This window comes from Argiope bruennichi, chromosome 5 (assembly GCF_947563725.1).
Source record: "Argiope bruennichi chromosome 5, qqArgBrue1.1, whole genome shotgun sequence".
NCBI classification, from domain to species: domain Eukaryota; kingdom Metazoa; phylum Arthropoda; class Arachnida; order Araneae; family Araneidae; genus Argiope; species Argiope bruennichi.
The window spans coordinates 123,903,645-123,927,720 of NC_079155.1; the positions used below are offsets into that span (position 1 = coordinate 123,903,645).

At 29.1% G+C, this 24,076-nt stretch overlaps 1 protein-coding gene across 1 annotated transcript in view; it reads left to right on the plus strand.

Annotated features, from left to right (window-relative positions):
• The window catches only part of LOC129968558 (neuronal acetylcholine receptor subunit alpha-7-like), a 191,113-nt gene that overhangs the window by 142,792 nt on the left and 24,245 nt on the right, over positions 1 to 24,076 (plus strand). Inside the window, exons 4-7 of the mRNA XM_056082572.1 lie at positions 9,105 to 9,214; positions 12,615 to 12,871; positions 19,623 to 19,817; positions 23,335 to 23,421. Of these exons, the coding sequence (XP_055938547.1) occupies positions 9,105 to 9,214; positions 12,615 to 12,871; positions 19,623 to 19,817; positions 23,335 to 23,421 (649 nt within the window). The remainder of the gene's footprint in view (positions 1 to 9,104; positions 9,215 to 12,614; positions 12,872 to 19,622; positions 19,818 to 23,334; positions 23,422 to 24,076) is intronic.

Below are 24,076 nucleotides of genomic sequence, written 5' to 3' on the forward strand. Positions count from 1 at the left end.
ACAATAAGAGATTTACTTAATATACAGTCCCCATTAGGTTGATAGATACTTTCTTTCCGGGGGTGGGGTAGAAATAAAATTAATTATCTCAAACAGAACTATTTCAAATTTCGGAATGAGATTTGATTCACCTACATAAAAAGGCTTGCTGGATCAAATTATTGCAAAATCTCAATTTCCGTAAAGGAAAAAATTCCGTGATAGTAGTTAATCAATTACGTTAATTACCTTGATTAATTCAATTTATAGAGTAAACCAAACCCGTCTCTGCGAGTCGTTTCTATTCATGCCAATTTTATGAAGAAACGATAATAAATAACAAAATTACAGAAATGTTCCATTTTTGTTGTTGTTGACAATACATTTTTATAAATGCCATACCAAAATAAAAACATAGCCTAAAATAAATCATTAAAATGTGTATTAAATTAAAAAAATTAATGAAAATTAAAATTTATTTCTCAAAAAGAGGGCCTCATAATGCTTTCTGCCTAAGATCATAAAATGACAAAATTCACTGCTGTAGAGCAAAATATTCGAGGATTTGTGTAAGAAATGCGCCAGTATGAACGGTAAATGATAACTACATAATCATCTTCCAGAAAAATAGTGGCCGCGATGACCTGGTGGTAAGGTCTCGGCTTCCGAATCGGAGGGTTTCAGATTCAAGACCCGATTAAGCCAAAGAACCATGCGGGTTAAGCAAGTCTGGTGTACATTAAATCCATCGGAACCAAACGTCCTTCCGCTGGTGTGGTGTTAAAGTTTAGAGAGGCAGTGCGCTAGTTCAGGTTCGTTCTTATCGTCTGACCGCAGTTCAAAATTGGGAGGTCAGTCTGAAAATAGAGCTAGTGTTGCTATAAAACGAGGCGTTAATATAACTAAAAATAAATCCAGGAAAATAGTTCAGACACTTCGTCCAACATTCAGATTGTTCAAACGATTCGGATAAGACACATACAAAAATGAAGAAATTATTGAACAATTTTTCATAAAACATTTTACCTTCATTCGCCAAGGCTTTCTTTGTTTACCAATTTTTTTGAAAATTAAAGCTTTATCTAATAAAATCCGATAACCAAATTTTTTCTCAATTTTTTTTATATTCTTATTTTTTTAAAGAAATGTTCAGAAAAACGAGTTTATTGCCATAAATAATTATTCTTGCATCCATTAAAATATTTTAACTGTTTTGGCAAAGTTATAATTATATTTTGAGTTTGGAGAGTTATTATTAAATTATTACAAATGTGATAAATGATAAATCAAGGGAATTCCATTAGCTAAATATAAATGTTTATCATAATAATTGTTAGTCAGTTCATTTGTAGCTAGGATATTTATTTTCTCCATTTACATTTAGAATTTTAAAGATTGTAAAAAAATACAAAATATATTTAATTAATAATGATTAAATTTATTTAGATTGCCTCAATATTTTTTTTCACATTTTGGAACTTTTAATATTTAAAAAAAATCATCAATTTTGTTCTCATAAAATTCAAATACAATCAATACAAGTGTTAGTTATAATATCTTGATAATCCTCAATATCAGTTAAATCACTTGAGTGAATACATATTATAAAGATGTTTTGATCAATTTTAATGAACATATTATTGTAAGAAGTTCATCCAATTTTCCTTCTTCACATTTTATTGTCATAAACGAATTTCCGTCCTCTTGCTGTGAACTAAAAAATAGTCTTTTTCAATTTACTTTTCATCTTCAATTAATTTCTCATAACCAAATTGAGGTAACAAATTCGAAGCATAAAAATTCAATATTACAAATTTAAGAAACAAGCTTAATTTTGTTACCAGTGTGATTTAATAATCGAAGAGGACTTTTTCTTTGAAAAATGCGATTCAATGCATAAACTTTATTCTTGATTTGATTTAAACCATTTCAATAAGCCTCGTATAATATTTTGTTTCTCGAGCATTATTTTGACTTAAAGAATGCATACATCTGCTTATTATCAATTTTATTTTTGCAGATTAGTCTACAATTTCGCACACTTTATATTTATTTTAATGAATCTAATTCATTTTTATTACTTCATCACCGAATCCGTAATAGTGTTAGCTTCTAAATATGAATGCGGAATGTTATAAACTAAATTAGCTGGCATTTGTTTGGATTTGTGCCTTATCGAACATCTGTCTGGAATTTCATTTACATTATTATTATTATTCGACTCGACATCCTATGTTTAGTTTTCAATTCTCCCCTTCCGCCACCACCACCTGTCTGATTCGAAGGCCGAAGGTTAGTTTTGGAATAGCACTGAATTAATGCTCTAGCATGCCGCCGTTTTATCACTAAGTCAAATGAGATATACTTTATTTTTTTATTAATCTCCTTTGTTTTTGAAGAAATTTCAAATAATGGATCAATATTTCACATTTCAACTTCACTTTTAAATAAACCTCACTAAATAACTTTTGTCTTTCGAAGATCCATTAAATTTAAATTATCTTTCCTCAATTACTTTTTGATTTTTAATATTATAAATACGATATTCCTAACATACCCTAACATTATGTTACCAAAGAAATTTATATACGTTTCCTTTCTGAACGCGAAAATAAACAACGCAACAATTTTCAATGAGAATTTTCTTTCTTTTTTTATTTTACCTGTCCAAATTGCAAAAGGCAGGTTTTTTTTTCCTTTATGTTTAGAACACCCAAGTAACACAATTAATAGCTCTGCCCCAAAATTTTAATGACAACTTATTTTCTTGCAATTTCTAGATAATTATGGTTTCCTCTTTCATTCTACGGTTACTTTCACTTTTCTTTTGAATAGTATCAAGTTGCCCATACCACTCATTGTCAATTTTCAGTTTATTTTTATCATCAGTTAGAGGTTCATATTTTGCTTCAACTTGAGAAAATTTAACAAATACTTCATTTTCACTTTATATGAAAAATTTCTTATACTCTATTTCCATAGATATTGCTAAATAAATCTTTGGTACAACCCTCGATGCTAACAATTAAGACGATGTTACCAGTTCCGAATTACATGACGATGTTAACAAGCTTGTTAATATTATCAATAATGACAATAAACTCTATTTTGCAGTTTGTCTCGAAAATGTGGAGAGAAGAGACATGTAACCTTTAATAATATATTAAGGGTTGCAAGCTTTCATTAATTTTGTCATGTCAATGAATTTGATGAAATATACTTTATCAAAACAGACGAAAGTACTATTTTAAATTGTAGATGATATTAAATTATAACTATTTTAAATTGTAATGATGATGACACAGTGTTCTAATTGTTTAGAAATACTTGCAAAATGGACCAAAATTAACAAAATTGGTCTAGTTGGTGAGTTTGAAGCAGCCTCTGTCTGAGTTTTATCTTAAGTGTTCTTGAAAAGGAGTATTTGACCCTTAATGACGCATCTAAGGGTCACAAGCTTTCATTCGAAATAAAAATTAGCGAGAGTGTGGATATTCTATTTAATAATTGTGACTACACCAATTTTTTTAAATCGTTAAATTCAATTATAAATGGAAAAAAATGTTAAACCTTCACTTTTCACCTTCTTTTTTAATAATATGTGACAATTTAAATCAAGCTGATCCATAATTTTTAGCTATAGCACGTTATAGAAAAACCTAATTTTCTCAATGAAATTTGTTAATTTTTTTCTAGTAAAAAATAATTTCAATATTATTTTGTTGGCTATATCTTAAGCTATTTATTATATATATACATATAAAATTTTTATGCAGAAAGCATACGTGTAACCATTAAATAAAATTGATAAAATTAGGTGTTCCCCCAACTGGAACACTGCGCCGATATTGTTACTCGGCGGGACGTTATGCTTCATTTTCTGTTCTCCCTTTTTCGTGGAAAATGACCTTAATTCATGGAATAGTATTTGGGAAGGTCAGAATTCTTAGAAATGGCCAACCCTTACTATGAGTGGGAAGTTTTGTGGTTTTCTTTTCTTCTTTTTATCAGTAGCTTTAATCATTTTTACTTACAGCTGCACGGAGTTTCCTGCTCTTTATTTTGAGTTTCGCTAACATTCGTTTTATATAATAGCGTAAATATTTATCTAATATTTATAGTGTTGGCTAAATATTATAGATTATTTTCTATTTTAAATATAACTATAGATTTACTTGCCCTCCAATATCGAATCTCAGCATGCCTCCTTATGGCGCCCCTTCGATCATGCTAAATCTGCTACAAAGGTATAACGTAGTGTTTTTTTAATTCAAATTCTACCATTTTTGCGTTTACTGCAATTCTCGCTTAGATGCACTTTTCAGAGGTCTAGCAGCGCAGTGTTCCAGGTGATGGAACGCCCCCAAAATCAAAACGATAAGTAAAATCTTCAAAACATTTAACCTGTGTATTACTATATCTACATTTTTTTTTTAGTTTAAAATTTAAAGGGCAGTGCGCCGCAAAGAGTTAAGGAATACAATTCTTTCCCAAATCTTAACTGTAATACAAAACACTCGTTAAGCAAAAAAAAAAAAAAAAAAAATTCCTTTGAAATCCATGTAAAATTTAATTATACTATCCATTAAAAAATAAATACTCAAACAAATTTATGATAATGTAATTTATTATTTATATTACATGCTTTTATACAAGAAAATTATGTAAAGGCATTCATTTCTGGCCACATTTCAAAATTTGGCGAAAATGAGACAGCATTCTCGATAAATTAATTTGCAGAGCATGCATAATCAGCCTTATCAGGGTGGTACTTCTCAACAGTTCAATCACAGAATAATTTCCCTGATTTCAGATTCTTCCTTATTTCACTGGAATTTTGTTGCTCTATTGCGTCTGTTTTTTCTTCCTCTCCTGATCACATTTCCTCCGCAACTTTTTACTGTGACAAAACTACCAAAACTTTAAAAAAACATAAGATCTTCAGAAGTTCTGGCTATATTTTTACATGCGTTTACTAATGTCGTTGCTGTCAATCTCTAGGCCCTTAACATGAATCAAAGACAAAATCTCATCGATTAGGGTTCCAGGCACTTGCTTTAAGCCTTCGGAGTCACGTTAGACAACACTATCGCATTAGACACCATGTAGACAGACATAAGGACTATCTTCAAAGAAGCGTCTAACTCCGACTGAATACAAGGCAATCCAGCAAGTAACGTCACGGTATCTCTTTCTGCTAAATATCGCTCCTTTAAGCGAGGTTTGACTGCAATGCTTTTTTAAAATTTCTCTCGAAAATGAATAGTGGTTAAGGGAAAGACACTATTTATTTGATATAAAATTCAGATGACCTTCATAAGATCATTGATGACATTTATTTCATAAGAAATAATAATTAATTGAATCCATACTGTATTAGTGGTTGTTAGAATGTTTTTGTTTTTGCTAATTATTTTAAATAATAGATGATGGACGAATAATTAATTTCCGAATGTGGTAGTATGGATTCAAAAGAGAATTTAAATTATTAAATGCTCTCTATTCAAAAGAGCATTTAAATTATTTTCTAACGTCACAGACACCAAATATGTTGATTATACTTCTTTGAAGCTATGGAAAGCATTTTAATTAATAAAAAGTAGATATTTGATAACTTATCAAGAAACGTTCATTAAGATATTCTTAATACTCTATAGTAATATTTGTGAGAAAATTTTAAGAAAATGCATTCCATAGTTTATGATAATACATACAAAAAGATTGAATTTAATTTATATTTATGAAGTTTTAAATGATAGTAAAAGTTAATTGAAAATACAGCTTTTAATTTTTTAAACACACTTGGTATGTTTTAGCTTATTATTATTACAAATTTTGCCGATTTTCATTGTAAGTAGTATTTATATTTACTATTTAGATATGATATTGGCATAAAATTGCTCAATATTTACTAGATTTTTGAAATGCGTTAAATTACTGGGTATGTTGCAGATTTTTACAATGTTTCTTGACGATTACTTGTTCATCAAACAGATTAAGCAGTGCCTCGATAGGTAGCTTACAAACTTTAAATGTAGTACAGGAATACAATATTAGTTGTCAATGAAATAAGAAAAAAAAAATGTCAAATACGTATATAACAAAACACACATTTGATGGAAGATGTCCAAATCACAACTGTAATTTGAATAACAACGCATGCAACATGCATAGCCTTAGACAACAAATACTTCGATCGTTAACTTAATAACCTCAAAAGTCTGTTGTTGATATTGATACCCATACCTGCTTTATCTGTTACATTACATTATACTTTATGTCACGATTTGTTACATTGCATTTGGTTCTTAATAAATGTTATTTATACAGCTATAAAATTATGCTATTGTAATTTTGAATTTCTTTAAATTTGTGTTATATACTCGGTGAGTCCTTTTCTCTTACTATAAATGAATACCAAATAACCAAAATAGTGCCCCTCTCCCTTTGCTTTTTCTATTGCAAAACTTCCTTATCTCTGTGAACAATTTTAGCATTCAACCTTTTAAGATAATGAACGGACTTCGAGATGCTTATTTTTTTAACCTGAATAAATTAACCTACGGAAAAATAAAATATATTGTGGTAATTTTTATCATAAAACATAAAATTTTCGGATATTTATGATTAGAAAATGACTGACTTATAAAACGCTGTCATTCTTTTTTCCCTTCAATTCGGCATTCCATCTTAACTTTTCAAATCCGTCCTTTCTTATGATGGATGAGGTATCACGAACGGAAAAGAAAGAAGAAAAAAAATATGTGATTGATGAAGAAATTTATTCGTCTTCCCGTCATATTTAAATTCCTCTATAAGAAAATTAAAAAGCAGAATATTTTGACTTTTTTTAAAAAGGAAATTGGAACTACTCGGGGGAATTTCATTGTCAAGACAGCTTGACAAAACGATTATCTAGTTTTAATTCAAGAAAAATTCCGGATCATATCGAAAATTTCTTTAATAAAAATAAACCATTTAAGAAAACATTTGAAGATTTATAGTTCATATACATGTACATGAGGATGATTGATGAATGTGCAAGTTTAGAATGAGTGTGATAAAATTTCTTTTATAATAAATATATCGTAATCAAATGTGAAGTTAAGTTGACAAAATTTGATAAAATTGGATTTAATAATCTCAAACAGCAAATCTAGAATTTGAAATAATTATTTATATTTTGAAGCCGAAGTAAGTAAACAACAATTATATAACACTGGTCAAATTCTTTCGATAAATTTAATAAAAAACATTTTTTTATATGTGCCTTCATTATCTACAAAAATTAGATTAAAAAAATGTTTTGAGTTGTCATAAATTTAACGGAATTTCGATTTCTTTTTTTATCAGATTCATTATTGAGTGTACCCACATGTAAGGAATCGAAATTTAGTAAAATTAATCCATCATCTGATAATAAAGTTTTCAAAAATTATAAAAGACTGTGTCACTGCCCAAAAGACCGCGATATCCTGGTGATAACATCTCGGCTTCAGAAATGGAGGGTTTCAGGTTTGAAACCCGATTCCACTGAAAAATCTTCGTGTAAGCGGGTCTGGTGCACGTTAAAACGTCCTCCCGTTGGTCTGAGGCGGAAGTTTGGAGAGGGGGTGCCAGCTGAGATTTCCTCCTCGTCATCTGACCACGGCTGAAAATTACGAGATCCGTCCCAAAATAGCGCTAGTGTTGCTTTAAAACGGGAAGCTAATATATAATTAAATTATATAACTAACTGCTACTCAAAAATTTAAATATATAAGGCATGTACCGCTAGGAAGGGATAGAATGGACAGTTACAGAATCTGCATTTACAATCATGAAGCATTTCAAGCTAAATAAAAGAAAAAATTGACTTCTAAATCTTACCTATGCACAGTAAATTTGTTTATAAATGGTATAAGAATATAAAAATTTTTATCTACCACATTATATTAATCATTATTAATAGCCTGGTGTTTGCTGACATGTTTGTTTTTTCCACTTACATGCATCTTTTTGATGTGTATTATTTTTAGATATGTTTTGTTGAATATATTTATACATCTATGAATTTTAAGAGCATATTTATTTTCACTTAATCCAGATAGTCAATTATGGAAATTAATAAAAATAACGAATGATATTTTTGTTTGGCTAATCCAGATCATGATTTCAACGCATTTCTTTAATTGTTAAATCTTGCCGCTAAATTGACGCTGATTTTCCTTTTATTTCTTAAGAGAAATATTTTAAATTTCATATTTCTTTGTTACAACCATTGAGTTTTTGCATTTACTAACAAAAATTGAAGAATTTCAGTTCTTATCTTTTCATTCAACTTTCCAGAAGTGGCTTCACATGAACTCCATTTTGAAACCCTAATTCTTGCAGAATAGCTGAAAAACATTCAAATAATAGGTTAATCCTTTTGATACTATGAAGTTACCTATTTTAATGTTCGATTATTAAACGCAAACCGTAACTGAGATTATACGATTGAATTGCAAGTATCAATACCTGAATTAATAACGGACTGATTAGTCTTAAGAGGAACTAAAATTCTAGTGGTTTAGATATGCGAATCATAGAAATAAAAACTGCAAGAACAATATCTGTGAAGCTCAGAAAATAAATTAAAGCTTGCTGATTGTTGCAGAATGGAAGTAAAAAAAAATATGTAATCCTTACTTCGATGTAGGATTTGAGCTCTTTTTTTTATATATTTTGTGAGAGAGACATTTCATAATTCTATGTTGAAGGTGATTCAGTTTTTATTCTTGAACAGCATTACTTCCTCGAATTTAAAAATAACTTATATAGCAAAATATTTTGGAAGAAACACCTGAATGCAATATCGGCTTAAATGCATTCCTTCCAAAAAATATAACTCGTAATTACCACAACTAACATCCAATGCCTTAATGAAAATGCTATTAATCGTGTACTGCATTCCATTACCAAATTATCTCCCGTCTTCAAATCATAAGGATAAAATGAGTTTGGGCATTTTTTTTTCTTTCGGAATTCTAGTTAGGGAGGCTTGCGGTAATATTTTCTTTGATATGGCTGGATAAATAAATATATCTGATATTCAGTGTTGTGTTCAATGTGTCCTTCGTCTGAATGTGCTTCTTTCCCGACAGCAGTGGGTGGATGTCAACTTACGGTGGAATGCGAGCGATTACGGAGGAGTAGCGGACCTCCGGATTCCTCCCTGGAGAATTTGGAAGCCCGATGTCCTGATGTATAACAGGTCAGATATTTTCAATAGTAACAAATCAATTGTATTTATCTGATGTTAGCAGCTTCTCGCGATTTGTTCATTCGATCGGAGTAACTACTATTTAATTTGTATCAAAACTTGAGCATAACTTAAAGATATTTTTAATAAGATTATTTTAATAAGAAAATATTTTTAGCCCTTTTGCGTGTCATATGTGCATCACTAGCAAACGCCTCTCACAGCAGGGCGTACTCCCCATGCATTTCTAGAAATCGAACTCAAGGGGCGGTGATGAATATGTGCTTTTTAAACCGGAACAATTTTTAAATTCCACTTGATGGCTCCCTGTGTCCATCACTTCTGAAACAAATATAGTTTCAGTACTCTGATTTTCAGTTTGCTCATATTTAGCCTTTACTCATCAGCGTGGAGGGGGAAGGGGGTAAGAGTAATGTAAAGAAACAGAGCTGGGTTGTGTAATTTTCCACTTTATAGAATCATTTGCGTTTCTGATCTCCCTCCGAATTCTTTTCTTGTTCTTTTTTTGTTATTACTGCGTAACCCTAACTAGTCTTTTTGGCTTTACCGTCAGTTCTCTTGTGTTATACGTAGCATTCGGATACATTTCGAACACTTATCTTTTTATTACAGAAAGGCCTTGGTTTCGGTTTATTACGGCAAGAAAATGCTATTTTTCAGAGGAAGGATGAAATATTATGAACGAATTAATAAACTAAAAAGGTAGAAAAAAGAACGACCTTATGACTTAAACTTTATTTTTTGTAATTTTGCTTTCATAGTTAAACTTAGCTACACAAAAAACTCCGTCCTATGGGATGATTCCTATAATTTAAAAGACGAACTCTAATCTAAATTTATCAGCTTCGATTGTATTTCAATCATTCATAATGTGTGCCTGAAGATATGTCAATAATGAGAAGCAAGAAAGAAAATCAACACAGTCAGATTTATTGCAAATATTTTTTTTTCGTGACTTGCTTTTTGATGTACATTTTTTTATTTCTCAGTAAATGTTCTTTTTGGTTGGAGGCCGGCAACTGACCTGTAATAACAACGTTATATAAATATGGATCCGGATTCCAAGTAAATTCAAAGGAGAGGAATTAAATAAAATCTTTAAATTTTATTATATAAAAAATCGTACACAACATTTATTCTAATCTAAATATTGACACTTCGTTTATCACACAACATGTAAGCTTAAAATAAAACCCAAAATTAACATTAATTGTTTATTTTTCTTTATTTCAACGTTTGTTTTTCTTTATTTTCTTTATTCATATAATTTTTCTATGGAATTACCAATTACTTAGCATTTAGATAATGAAGTCAAAATTTTGCTTAGATATGAAAGCATGGATAATCCTTTTTGTCAAAAGAAATTATTTATTAGATTTAAAATAAGTAAATATAAATTCTCATTGAAAAATAAAGTTCTATTATATTCATAGTTGAAATATTTCAAAAGATTAAATCTGAAATGCTTATTTTCCCAAGCTGCTGTTGTTGTTATAATTTATGCATACTTCATAAACACTTCAAGGTAATTATAATTATTATCTCTTTCGCTAAGTTTTTTTTTTTTTTTTTTTTGTATATACATTTATTGACCTTGGAACGGAAATTTAACTGAATGTAATAATCTTCTCAAGGTTTTTGTTCAATGCATATCGTAATCCATCTCCCTTAGACTCTTCCCTATTCCGGTATACGCTCGGTTAACTATAAGTAGTACACCGCTGGCTAAAAGTAATGGGGAAAAAAAGCCAAAACTTTTAGGATTCATAGATTATTTTTCAGTATTTAATATCCAAAGAGATTAGGTATTAATTAAGAGGGAAATATGACTTAAGAAAAATCTCTAGAAAATACAAAACACTGTTATTCAATAACCAATAATAAAAAAGTGTATGAATTACAAAATTATATACCATTAGATATAGAAGTTAATCGAAGCCTCCTTTATTATATTTAGATACTCTGAGTCTCATAGACCCTTCTCCAATAGATTCTGCTTTAAAACTGAATTATTTCCCTTCTTGCTACTCAGCTCCACTGGATTAAATGAGAGCTTCTCCTTTTCGATCTTTACCTACATTCCATATTGCGCCGATAGACTCGCGGCGAAATGGATTATAATTGTTAGTTCGCCTCGCATTTCATAATAATATACGTTATTAAAACTTGTTGCAGTTTTGATGTATTTATCGTAAAACTAGTAAGTTATTCTGGGAAATGTATCTTTAATTCGTAATAAGAAATTACAATTTATAAATGAATCATACTTTATGAGCTAGTAATTATGGGCTTTTTCTGTAAACATCGTTTAATAAATAGAAATATATATAAAAATAGTAAGTACACGTCTATTAATAATGCATTTTATAAATAAAAACATATACTTTGATTATCATAGAGCATAATAGGAATTATCGATTACAACTAATCAATAACTGCCATATCCTAGAATTACTGTCGGATTTTAGATATTGGAAACTGAAAAGAATATGAGTCTCTATTTTGTATTATTCTGTAATTATAGTTCTCTCTTATTATAGCGATATAAAGAGACAAGGAAAACATTTAGTAGTATTCAAATGAAATGCAATAGATAAGTAAATGTATGCATTATGGTACTAAATTTTTTATATCCAGCAAATGAATCAAGAGTGTTAAATACATTCGCTAAATTGTAAAAATTATATCAAAGAATTTAAGTATATCTGTAAGACTTTATACATGTGATTTACAAATAGTGTTAAAATAGGTTATGCCTAAATTTCCAAATATGAAGAATAAGCGTTCAAATTGTGAAAAAAGTATCTTAAGCATTTGCTTTGGCTATTAAATTTGCATCAAGAAACATTTTTTATATAAATATTGTTCTTATTCATTACTTTTCTCGTAAAACTATTCGGTTATGTTGCTGGTTGGAAGTATTTCTGCGTCTTTGATTTTTTTTTTTTTTACATACACTTTATCATATCATGTATAATTTTTTCCACCAGAAGTAAACTTCTTATTTATCTATAAATTATTAGCAATATCCATAACGTTTAGCACAAAATAAAAATCATGTCAAATTGTCTGGTATATGCTGTTTTTGTTCCTAAAATTAACAATATATCTTATTTTTATCCTTCTTAATAGTTTGCATCTTCTATTGCACCTATATTTCCTCTGGCATCTTCAAAAGAAACTACTTTAATTTAAAATCGCTTTATAGATACTTTTATGTAAATATACAATCATCATTCATAATAATTACTGTTAAAAACTCGATTATTTTTATAAGAAGTTGATAAGGATGCCAACTTCAATCTCTTTAATTAGAAAACTCATGAGAATTGTTGCAAGCATTCTATGTTTTTAGTTTTGAACGAATAAACGAGGGGTGGATTTGTTGCAGCGCAGACGAGAAGTTCGACGGCACTTACCACACGAACGTGGTGGTGAGGAATAATGGTAGCTGCACCTACATTCCCCCTGGCATCTTCAAAAGCACCTGTAAGATCGACATCACTTGGTTCCCCTTCGACGATCAGCGCTGCAAGATGAAGTTCGGTTCCTGGACCTACGACGGCAACCAGATCGACCTGCAGCTGTCTTCCATGAAAGGGGGCGACCTGTCCACCTACATCACTAACGGAGAGTGGGAGCTGATTGGTGAGTAGAATGGATGATTTAAAGTAATTCATTTCTGTTAAAGGATGTAGTTATGTATATTTCCCCAGATATTCTAAAGAATATATTGCTAAAAACCATAACATGTTGGAAACATCCATTCTGTTCTGATCAATGCTGATAACACGTTGAGTGCAATGAGGATCCCCGATGACTGAGATCGCGCGTAGCACCATGGGGGTCACCGGTGACAGGCGAAACCAGGATTACTAGAAACACATAATTCGAGTAAATTTTTCAATATTTTCATATCAGTTCATTATATGAAAAATAAACGATGATATTTCAATATATCATCGTTACTAAACTAGTATAAAGAAATGAGTGCAATATAAAACATGTAAAAATAATTTTATTTATATGTATAACATATTTCAGCACCTGGGGAGGTCGTCGATACAAATGCATTACGAATAATTACACATATTAACATATGATTTCACCGAAATATTCTACAAATAATAAAAATTCAAGTTCTTTAGATGGGCGAGCCCTGTGAAATCAGCATGGCATCTAACATGTGAAAGTAGTATTGGGCTTAGATGAGTGATAACCAGAAAACACTCCCTGTCTTTGGTGCATTTTTATTACATTTGCTCTGTGACTTTAACTGAAACTTAAGAGTAGAAGAATAATATTTCGAGATATTACATTTACAGAATTCGAGGAATCCCTTAAATTAAATGTAGCAGGCATCAATAGATTGCATTTGCTTGGGATAGTCTTTACAAATGAACACAGTTTACAAATTTGTAAAAAAAAAAAAGGTAAAAACCAATTATCACTTTTTCCCACTCATGTTCTAACTTGCTTATGTTACAGTAAATGTGATTAATCCGTGATTATGTATAAATTACCGCTGAACATTCCTAATCACCGCTAAATCTATTGGTGATTATTCATAATCAACGGAAATTATATAAAATCAACAGTTCATTACATTTATCGTAACACTTACATTTTATTAATGTTGAAGTCGTATTAACTATTATTAATGTAATAAGTCGTATTAACTTGAGATCTTCCCAGAGTTCATGCTGCCAAAAGGATTATTTATTTAAAATATTCATAAATTGAAAGTTAAATAATAAAATATAAATTTTTGCATTCTACTTATTCTAAATGGAAAAGAAAATAATTTCGAAATATATTTTTAACTTAATTAAATTCGGAACAACGATTAAGAAGAAAAAAAATATTATATACTTCCCTGACGAGCAAAGTATATTTTTAGAAGGTATTCTATGCCATAAGATTCTTTACCGTTTCTTTTCAACTTTCTGGTAAACCTCTCCCCCACCTCAAGTAGTTTTAACAGTGAGAGCTAGCAGTCAATTAGTGGCATTGCTGAAAATAGCAGCTTCGGAATATTAGTAAATCTGGTGCCCGCTTATAGCATTTTGTGATGATACAATCTCTTCTCATTTTACAATGCCTTTTACCGCCTTCATGCGTAATTCTGAAAATTTTACTCACTCCTTGGTTTGCAATAGTATGTTCGATTTTAATTTTTCTTCCTCCCGATACATATACAGCAGCACTCTCATTATCAACTTATTTAAACAGTACATTTTACGCTATTACTAAAACTTTTTTAGTTTAATTTAAAAAGTTTAAATTTTTTTATTAATTAGATAAAAAAGTTTTTATTAAATTGTATATTAAGTTAGTATTATAGAAAGAAAGCAAGGAATCTCAAAAAATATTTATAATTATCATTGAATTGCATAAGTACACAGAATAAAAAGATAATATTATCAACTTATGTATTCTTCACGTTAAAAAAAAATTAATAACCTTTAGAGACTTTAAAAAAACTTTTAAATATATTTAGCACTAACATAAGCAAAATATAGTTAGCAGCTGCCAAAAAATTAAAATTCATATCTTTGGATTAGTTATCACGCAATTCACATCGAATGAACGATTTGCAATAATGTTAAATTGGCATCTGTAAATTCTCATTCAGCATTGCATAATCCATCCTTTGAAGCTAATAACAAGTAAATAACGACATGAAATTATCACCAGTAATACTTCTTTAATAGATATTACAAAAATTATTAATTGAATAATATATTTGAAGATTTTAACAAAAATAGAGAACTGTTGTTACTTGTTTGAAACAGGTTTATTAAATAACCTTTTATGGTCATGAACATTTAAAATTATGAACATTTCATTTGGTTCTGTAACAGAAATATCTCATTTAAACCGAATTTATGTAACAGAATATGTCTACACATTAGTTTCCATGTATCAATAATAATGAATTATAAAACGTTATTAAACTAATCCATCTATAAATAGATCATGGTCCAATGTATTTTATTGCATCTCTTGAAAATGGATGGTTACATATGGCTTTAATAACTTCGTGGTCATTAATGACTATGATGAAGAAAAACAGCTTTATTTTTCTAGCCTATGCCATTTTATTGCATATTAAAGCAGTTATTTCCAGGAAATATTTGTATTAAAAATTATTTTAAAAACAAGGGACACATTTCATGAAAATTGTTATAAAATGGCTAATAAATAAGTTGCCTAACGTCGAAAACCACTCGCCACATTCTCATCTGATCAAAATTTTTCGACCGGTGGCAATAAACTCATTCCGACAACTCATTCTTCATAAACTTATATAAGCATGGCTCATAAATCAAAAATACGTTTTGGAAATGATGAGGATAGTTAAAGAAACCAGGAAGTGAACCCATCATTACAATGGTTGTCGGGTATAAACTACCATTTTTAAGATTGCTAACTCATAAATCAAATTAATGATCTTTTTTTACTCTGGCTACTACAAGTAGCTTCATTTCTCCTATTTATCATCTATTTATATCAGTTTCTGAATATTTACACAAACTCTAATTTAGTTTTGATTTTATAATATTTTTAATTGCGTCAATAATCTTTCCTTTAAGCGTTCAGTGAGGTAAAAAAAATTAATAAAGGTTATTAATAAATAAAGGTTAATTAAGTCCAATCATTAACTAAGTCCTTTTATAAATTGAATACGAAAACCATCATGAATCAGTATGCTTATATTCCTTAAAGCAAAAGGAATGTTTGTAATCAGACTGACACATATGAATTATAAAAAAAAATATCTGTTTATGATTTTTTTTTTTTTTGGAGAAGCTAAAAAAAATATTATCTTTAAAGATTTGATATCGAGTACCTAGCTAAGAACAGTAATATAAACTTCATATATTTTTAAAAAATTTCTCTGCAGGGGAGGATTGAAACTTTTTATAACTTAACCTTAATCAAATACGTAATAACAAAATTTCTTCAGAAGCATATAAAATTCGACAAAACCTGAAAAGACCGTTTCATCTGTCGATATGTAACTTGTAAATAAAATTATTTTCGTAGACTCAATACCTGGAAATAACCAGTTTCTACATTAATAAATATTACAGAATTTTAAAAACCTTCTACTAAAGTTTGAAACTGAAATTTTCTTCATGCCTCTATCAACGCAGAATCGCTTTCAATTTTGTTAAAAATTCTATAAGTAAACTAAAAAACAGTTGCCTAGACATCAATAAAAATATTATGCAAAAAAACCTTATATTTCTTAAAATAAAATTTTTCTTCACTAATGAATAACTTTTTTATTCACTATTTTTATCCATTTAAGCATTTTCTGTTTTCCAAATAGGTTTACAACAGCAGAAAACTCATAAAACAGAGGTCGTATTACTAAATATTTTGCCGCAGACTGTTATTATATTAAAAGAAGTCTATTGAAAAATTGGAATGTCAATTTGAAAGCATATTATGCATTTTATTTCCCTATAATTTGGTGTTCAGTTTTGAATTCAAATTCATTTGATTTAATTTACTAGAAAAATAATATTTACTGAAACGTTCAATGGTAAAATTGAGCCACGTGGAAAACCGTTGAACTCCTATGGAATTTTGAACTATTCTTACGAAGTCGGAGGTTTAAATTAGTAATATTAATGTCCCGTTTTAAAGCAACACCAGAGGTATTTCGGAGCGGATCTCCTAATTTTGAGCCATAGTCAGATGACGAGGATGACATCTGAGCTGGCAACCCCCTTTCCAAACTTCCACATCACACCAATGGGAGGTCGTTTGACCCGACGGATTTAACATACACCAAGCCCGCTTATACGACGTTATACGACGGTTCTTTGGTGGAATTGAGTCTCGAGCCTCGAATCCTCCGGTTCCGAAGCCAAAATCTTAACACCAGACTTTCAAGGCCCTTCTAATAAGTTGGAGGAAATCCATTGTGAATAGTTTAAATTTGCTTGTAATGTCTTTGACAAAATGTTAATTCAGAATTAACTACTCGCAAATTTCAACAAACTAGACAATCAAAAGACGGAAACTGAATAATCTAGTAAGGCAAAGTTCAATAACCGAGTGGGTCCATCTTTGAGTGCCCGTATTCTATCCTTTACATTAAAAAGTTCAAATCCAGTAAAAAAATGGGATGCCTTCGTTTTATAAGTAGTTGAATGATTTCAATAATTTTTACAAAAGCCATTTCAGTTTTGACTAATCATTTTTAAAAGTGATATCTTTTAAATTAAATTTTTTACTCAATTTTACTCTTTTTCACAGATTTAATTTATTTTCAGACATGTTTAAATTAACTATATTCTTATTTTATTCATCCTCTATACTTGAATTTGTTTTTATTTTAAAACTATATAAATATTTGTATTGGGAATTTTTCTCTTACCCTTATACAAGAGAAGTTAAACTGAGCAGAATATGTAGTGAATATAAATAAAGAATTATTCTAAGGTGCAGTACATGCAGGTTACATTATCCAAGAACAAACAATGTCTTCATACCACAATATTTAACAATAGACTAAAAGCGGGTAATTAAGTTTATAAAAGCAATAAAAACGGTTTAAATCTAAGCTAAAAATCGATAAAAGTTGAGGATAATATCCTTTTTTTTAATTACAAGGCATTTTGAAAAAATACCACTATTTATTTTTAAATTGAAAAAAAAAATTCCGGTGATATTCTTATGATTAATAGCTTTTGAGTTTACGATGCAAATATTCATATTCATGAGTCAGAAAGCATACTAACAATACGAAGTATTTTATTGTTAGATCCTTTCTGGCGCAAGATTTGGCGCTATTCTACTAAATGCCAAATGTTGCCTTAATGCATTGACCAGTCAAAAACTAGTCATTAACGCTTTGCACTTGCAAATAATAATTTAGTCATAGGCACCACATTTTCAGAAGGAGCGTTATTTACAGGTACTGTGCCAACAGATGAGGCTATCATTTATCAATTTAATTCCTGATCGAAATAAAGCAGTTGTATTTACTTTTATTGGACTGATAAACTTATCCTAAAATTATTCATTGTATTTTCATTTAAAACTAAATTCTATTTTTGAAGTAATATATCCGATATAAATTATTGCATTAATTTGAAATGATGATTTGATATACTTTATTATACGAAATTATTAATTAAAGCAAATATTTATAGAGTTTAATATTTAACGTTGCAGATTTAAATTATAAGCATAATTAAAAATAATTTCATGCAGATTGTTAATTAGATTTTCTTTTTAATATAAGATATACTTGTACATTTTTTTTTACTCATATATAAAAAAAAATGTTTTAATATATTTTTTAAAGTATAACTGCAATTTATTTGAGATATTGCAATATTTTGAAATGCTAAAATGTGTTGCTTCTCAGTATTTTTAGCATTATAAAACAGAATTAGAATGATATAGCTAAAATTCTTTTATTTTTATATTTTTAGTCATAACTAAAAAATTGGAATTCTCAATTTACAAATTTACAATACAATTTCAATTCACAATGCAAAATTAATAATATTTCCTAGGAATTTGATTAAATCTATGTTATATATATGACGGCAAACGATTCATTATCAAGCTACAAAGATTTAAAAAATTATGCTTATATTAAGACAGGCAAGCAATTAAAAATTTGTTAGCTTAAAAATGTAACTAACAATTTATAATTGACAAGCTTTATTGTCTGAAATGAAAATACTTTTGTACCTAGAACCATTTATAAATAATCTCTGATTTTATTAAAACTTATCCTCAAATTTAGAAATAAATAGTCAAAGCATTATTTTTACTCAAGAATGGAGAAGATATTAATGTAGGAATACAACATATTTTTCAATGAATAAAAAAATTATAAAACACTTCACATTGCTGAAGAGTATGAACTCCTGTTTTACTAATTTGAAATTAAAAAAATTATGATCTAGTATACTTGTTTCATAAAGGGCACAATATTTTCTTCAGTATAAGATATGAATTTTAGGTATATATTGCATCATTAAAAAATTTTTATTTAAAAATATACATTAATGATTTAAATTCTGTGACATAGCCCAACGAACAAGTTGGTTAAAAAAAATCAAATATTTGTTTGTTATTTTTCTATCTAGAAGTCGTAAGTATTATTATCTTTTATACTTATTCATATCACTTTAAATTTCTAACTTATTGCAGTTAAGTTTATGGAATGAAAATAAGTAAAATGAATACACATTTGTTGTCATTCACTAGTTAATGAAATCTAAGTTTATATAAGTCTACGGATAAAGGGGTTAAAAATGCGCCACACGGCAGTGGCGTATTTCTGGCTGGTTTTGAAATATAAGTAAATATATTTAATTATAATATATTAAATATGATAATTATATTTCATTACCCATCGCAGAGATGCCAGGCACCCGCAACGAGATCGTGTACGCTTGCTGCCCCGAACCTTATGTGGACATCACGTTCTGCATCCACATCCGACGTAGAACCCTCTACTACGGTTTCAACCTCATCATCCCCTGCGTTCTCATCTCATCCATGGCATTGCTAGGTTTTACTCTACCACCTGACTCCGGAGAGAAACTCACACTTGGTTAGTAGATTTTGGTTAATTTTTCGACCTCTTGTTAAGGACACAGATATTGTGTCATATAATTTCAATATTCACAATATTGTGTCATATAATTTGTTCAAAAATTGAGTGACAAATATTGTGCACAAAATTTAAAAAGAAAACTTTAAAATAGCAAAGAAGGAAAAAGAAAAAAAGAATTCATTTTGTGCAAGGTACAGGTGATAAAGTTTAAATATAATTTATATTTTACCATGCTTTAGATGGTCTCCTTTATGACTTTGTGAATGCTTTAGACGGTCTTTAAGTGTGACCGATTAGGCAAGAATTTTTAAGGGATCCATAAGAAGGCCAGAGGAATCAAAAGTAATGAATCATCAATTAAAATATTGTTCCATCAGAGCAGGGCAAATACATGCAGAACAAGGCCAAACTATGTGAAAAGAACAATAAATCGAACACAGACAGTGCTCAAGTAGTTTCCTGCTTACTGCTGAATTAACTCGCTCAAATGTCTCTGATGAATATGGCAATTTATGTTTTAAGATTATAATGTGTTTTCCATTTAGAATAAAGTATGATAGTTCATAAGTTTTAATTATTTTACCAATCATATTACTCTGACTTTTTAATTTCTTCATAGCAAATAGATTTTAAAAATAAATTGAGCAACTCATTTGTAATTAGATACAAATTATGAAAAATTAGATGTGATTCATACAGAAAACTAAATGGCCCAAACTAACTCTACCACTGTGTTAAAGAGTTTTTCTTGTCATTTGATTATGATTCAGGAAAATGAAATTCCTCTTTAACATTCTTTGATGCACACTTGAACAGAACAATAGATCTAACAAATAAACCATATATCTTTACTTCTCTGAATGAGCAGATCAAAAAAAAATGATCTGGTCTATTCCAAAACAAATAATTTCTTCTTCACTAATTTGAGCAATGCCTACTACGAAATGCAGTGTCTATCAATACGTTTCATATCATGAATGGGATTTCAGGATAGCTTCCTGTCTTGTCATGATTGCACCCTATGTGACTTACTATTTCCAATGGTCAAATCAATGCTGAAACGAAATGAATTAGATTTGAAACGAGAAATATAGTAAATACAAAAGAGATGAGAGTGACTAAAGAGGATGAAAGGAAAAGGCTCAAGCACTGCTTTGTACAGTAAAATATCAGTATATTGCTGTTAAAAGGATCGAATGCAGGTGATTACACAGATTACAATGAAATGAAAATTATAAATATTTAAAAAATAAACAGGTTTGAAATAATATTTCAGTGAGTTTCTTGCCATATCTATTCTCATTAAAATATTGAATTTTTGTCAAGATATGTAAAATACATTTTTTAACACGAAAATAGTAAATTATATTATTGGTAAGAAATAAATTATAAAATGCTCCTACTGTCGCCCTCAATCCTGACTAACATAATACCTTTTATTTCTTCAAAGTATGCTATTTTTTATTAAAAAATACGATTTTAAATTTTTAGCAAATTACATTATCTTCAAGAACATTAGATATGACAACAAATTGATTTTCAATTTTAGTTATGAAATCGGTTCTCCAGTGGTTTTCATAAACTAAATTTTCTAACACTTTTTGATTTTGTTTAACAAGCAGTGGGGGAAATTTAATTCTCTGATTTACTAACTCATATCGATTTTGTGTAAGATTAAATCATAGTATGCCGGTTTACATAATATGGAGGATTTTGAAACAATAGAATATGAATTTTGAGTTATATTTAGACCTATTGACCGTCTAGATTTTGATGAAAATTCAAAACTGTAAAGATTTGGTGCATTTTTTTGGGGGGGGGATCCATGTTCATTTATGTACTAATAAAGAGACTAACACATAATCAACTCATTGATAAAGTGGACGAAACCTTGATACATAGCCAGGATTCTTATAGTAAAACCATATGTCAAAATTTTGTTCATTTAGCTAGTTTCAGCTTTGAGCTACGCACATCACAAAATTTTGCATATCTAATTTCATACATGTGTTTCGTTCCTCTTTTTAGATATTCCATTCAGAGCTAGGCATTGTTCTTTTCTCGGGGGTGGGGAAGGACACATGGAGTTGCAATCCGTGGAAAGGTGTCAAAATATTGAAATAAAATTTCAAACAATACATTTCCTAATATTCTTTCTTACAATACATCTCTTAGTATATATTCTTCTTTCAATTAAATTTCAAAACATTCTCTTAGCATATTTTTAGTATTCTTGAAAGCAAAAAAGCAGACAAAATAATCCAAATACAATATGACGCGCATCAAAGTAAGCATTAAATTTTTTTCGGGGAGAATGGAACACAGCGTAAATATAATATTTTATAATAAATATTGATAAAGAATGTCCTCCGATTCCTGATAAAAATTTGAGAAATTCAATAACATCTTGGGAAATACTTTGTCATCTTCCCGGTATCTAAAGAAAGTTTGTTCGCTGGAGTAGATTACGGCTCGAAAAGCTTTGATATTGAACATTTTTCCCTGGAAAACCGAGCAGCTCTTTATCGTTTTTTAATGTGTGTAGAAGAAGCATTCCGAAATACTTCTGAGAAAAATGTCATTCAAAAAATTTCTGAAGCATAGAAGGACGCTGGTATGAAAATTATAAAATAATTTTGATATGGTTGAAATGAAACATAATTCTGGTTACTCTGTAATATATTTGATCGTCGTATCATTGACAATCAATCATATGGATGTTAAGTTAGGTGATATCTATCATCTTTATAACTTGTGATGTATAACGCTTTATATAGAAGTTTAAATTCTGAACGGCATATCTATAAGAATGTCTGTAAAAATATCATTTTGAAGTAATTTACAAACGTTATTTTAAAAAAATGCTATAGAATTTTTTCACAAAAATAATATTGCATTGTAAATAATTTTTGTATGGTAATTTGGAAATCAAACTATCAAGAAATGTTAATTCCAAACGAAATTAACGTTTATCAACTTATAATATAGAAAATAAGATTTATTCCACGTTTGCACAACTACGACTTATTGTATTAAATCCTGCTCACGTGATATTTTAAATTTTGAACTTCAGATCTATAAAAAGCTTATTGTAAAATAATTTAAGCATATTTTATTTTGGGATTCATAGTTGGTATTGTTGAATGAAAAAGAATGCAACGTCACATTATTATGCAAGGCAATTTAGACAGTTTAAAGTTATGTGTTTTTTTTAATCATGCAACTGTAACATAAATTAACTTTGCAAAGTAAAATTATGTTATTTCAATAATTTAAAGTCGCCTTTGATGACCAGCTGGCATTTATTAGTAATGCACTGGAAATTTAATCAATACAAACATCAGATGAAAGCAATGAAATATTTGCATAAAAAACAAAACAATATAGTAAATATTATTTGTATAACATTATATTTTTTTAAATTATTTTGTCAGCAGATTTGTTATATTATACTTACATAGTGTATACTGTAATCTACCAAAAAATACCATTCTAACCGTTTGTACATTTTCAGGAGTGACTATCCTGTTATCTCTAACTGTGTTCCTCCTCTTGGTAGCCGAAACTATGCCACCGACATCGGACGCTGTTCCTCTTATTGGTATTGCACATATTTTTTTTATTTTTTCCTACAAGAAATAAACGCAAAAGAAGTATTGAAAATGCCAAAAAATTAACTAGAGAGAAGGGCCACCAATAAACTTTCTAACTTACTCTCCAATAAAGTGAATTTGCGTTTTAGACGTGTTTTTTCCCAATCGATTGAGAAAAAAAATAGAAAAGAACTACAATACTGTCACAAAATCAAATACAAAATTTCATATATTTAAGACATTGCGTTTTTCAATTATGGTTTTACATGTTTCTGAAATTACAGACTGACAGACGTTAAATCATTGTGCTGAAATTCCTTCATCTAGTTATTTTCGATTTATAATTATAATATTAATTCATATTCGTACATCCGCACAGGCAAACTTCCTCGGAATAGATTTTGCTCAAACTTTGGTGTAAAGACCATATATAAAATTTTATCTAACTAGCTCAAAGCATTTGAGTTGTCTTTGTTACAGACAAACATTTTCCAAAAATGTGTTTTTCGAACTCAGGGAAATCTAAAACAAGGAAATTCATCAAATTCTAGAGCTCCAATTTTTTTATTTGCGAATTCAATTTGAATTTTTTCTTTATACTTCTTATACGAGAAAGTAAAAGCAGAATTTTGATAAATATCATCATTTTAGATTTCTCAAGAA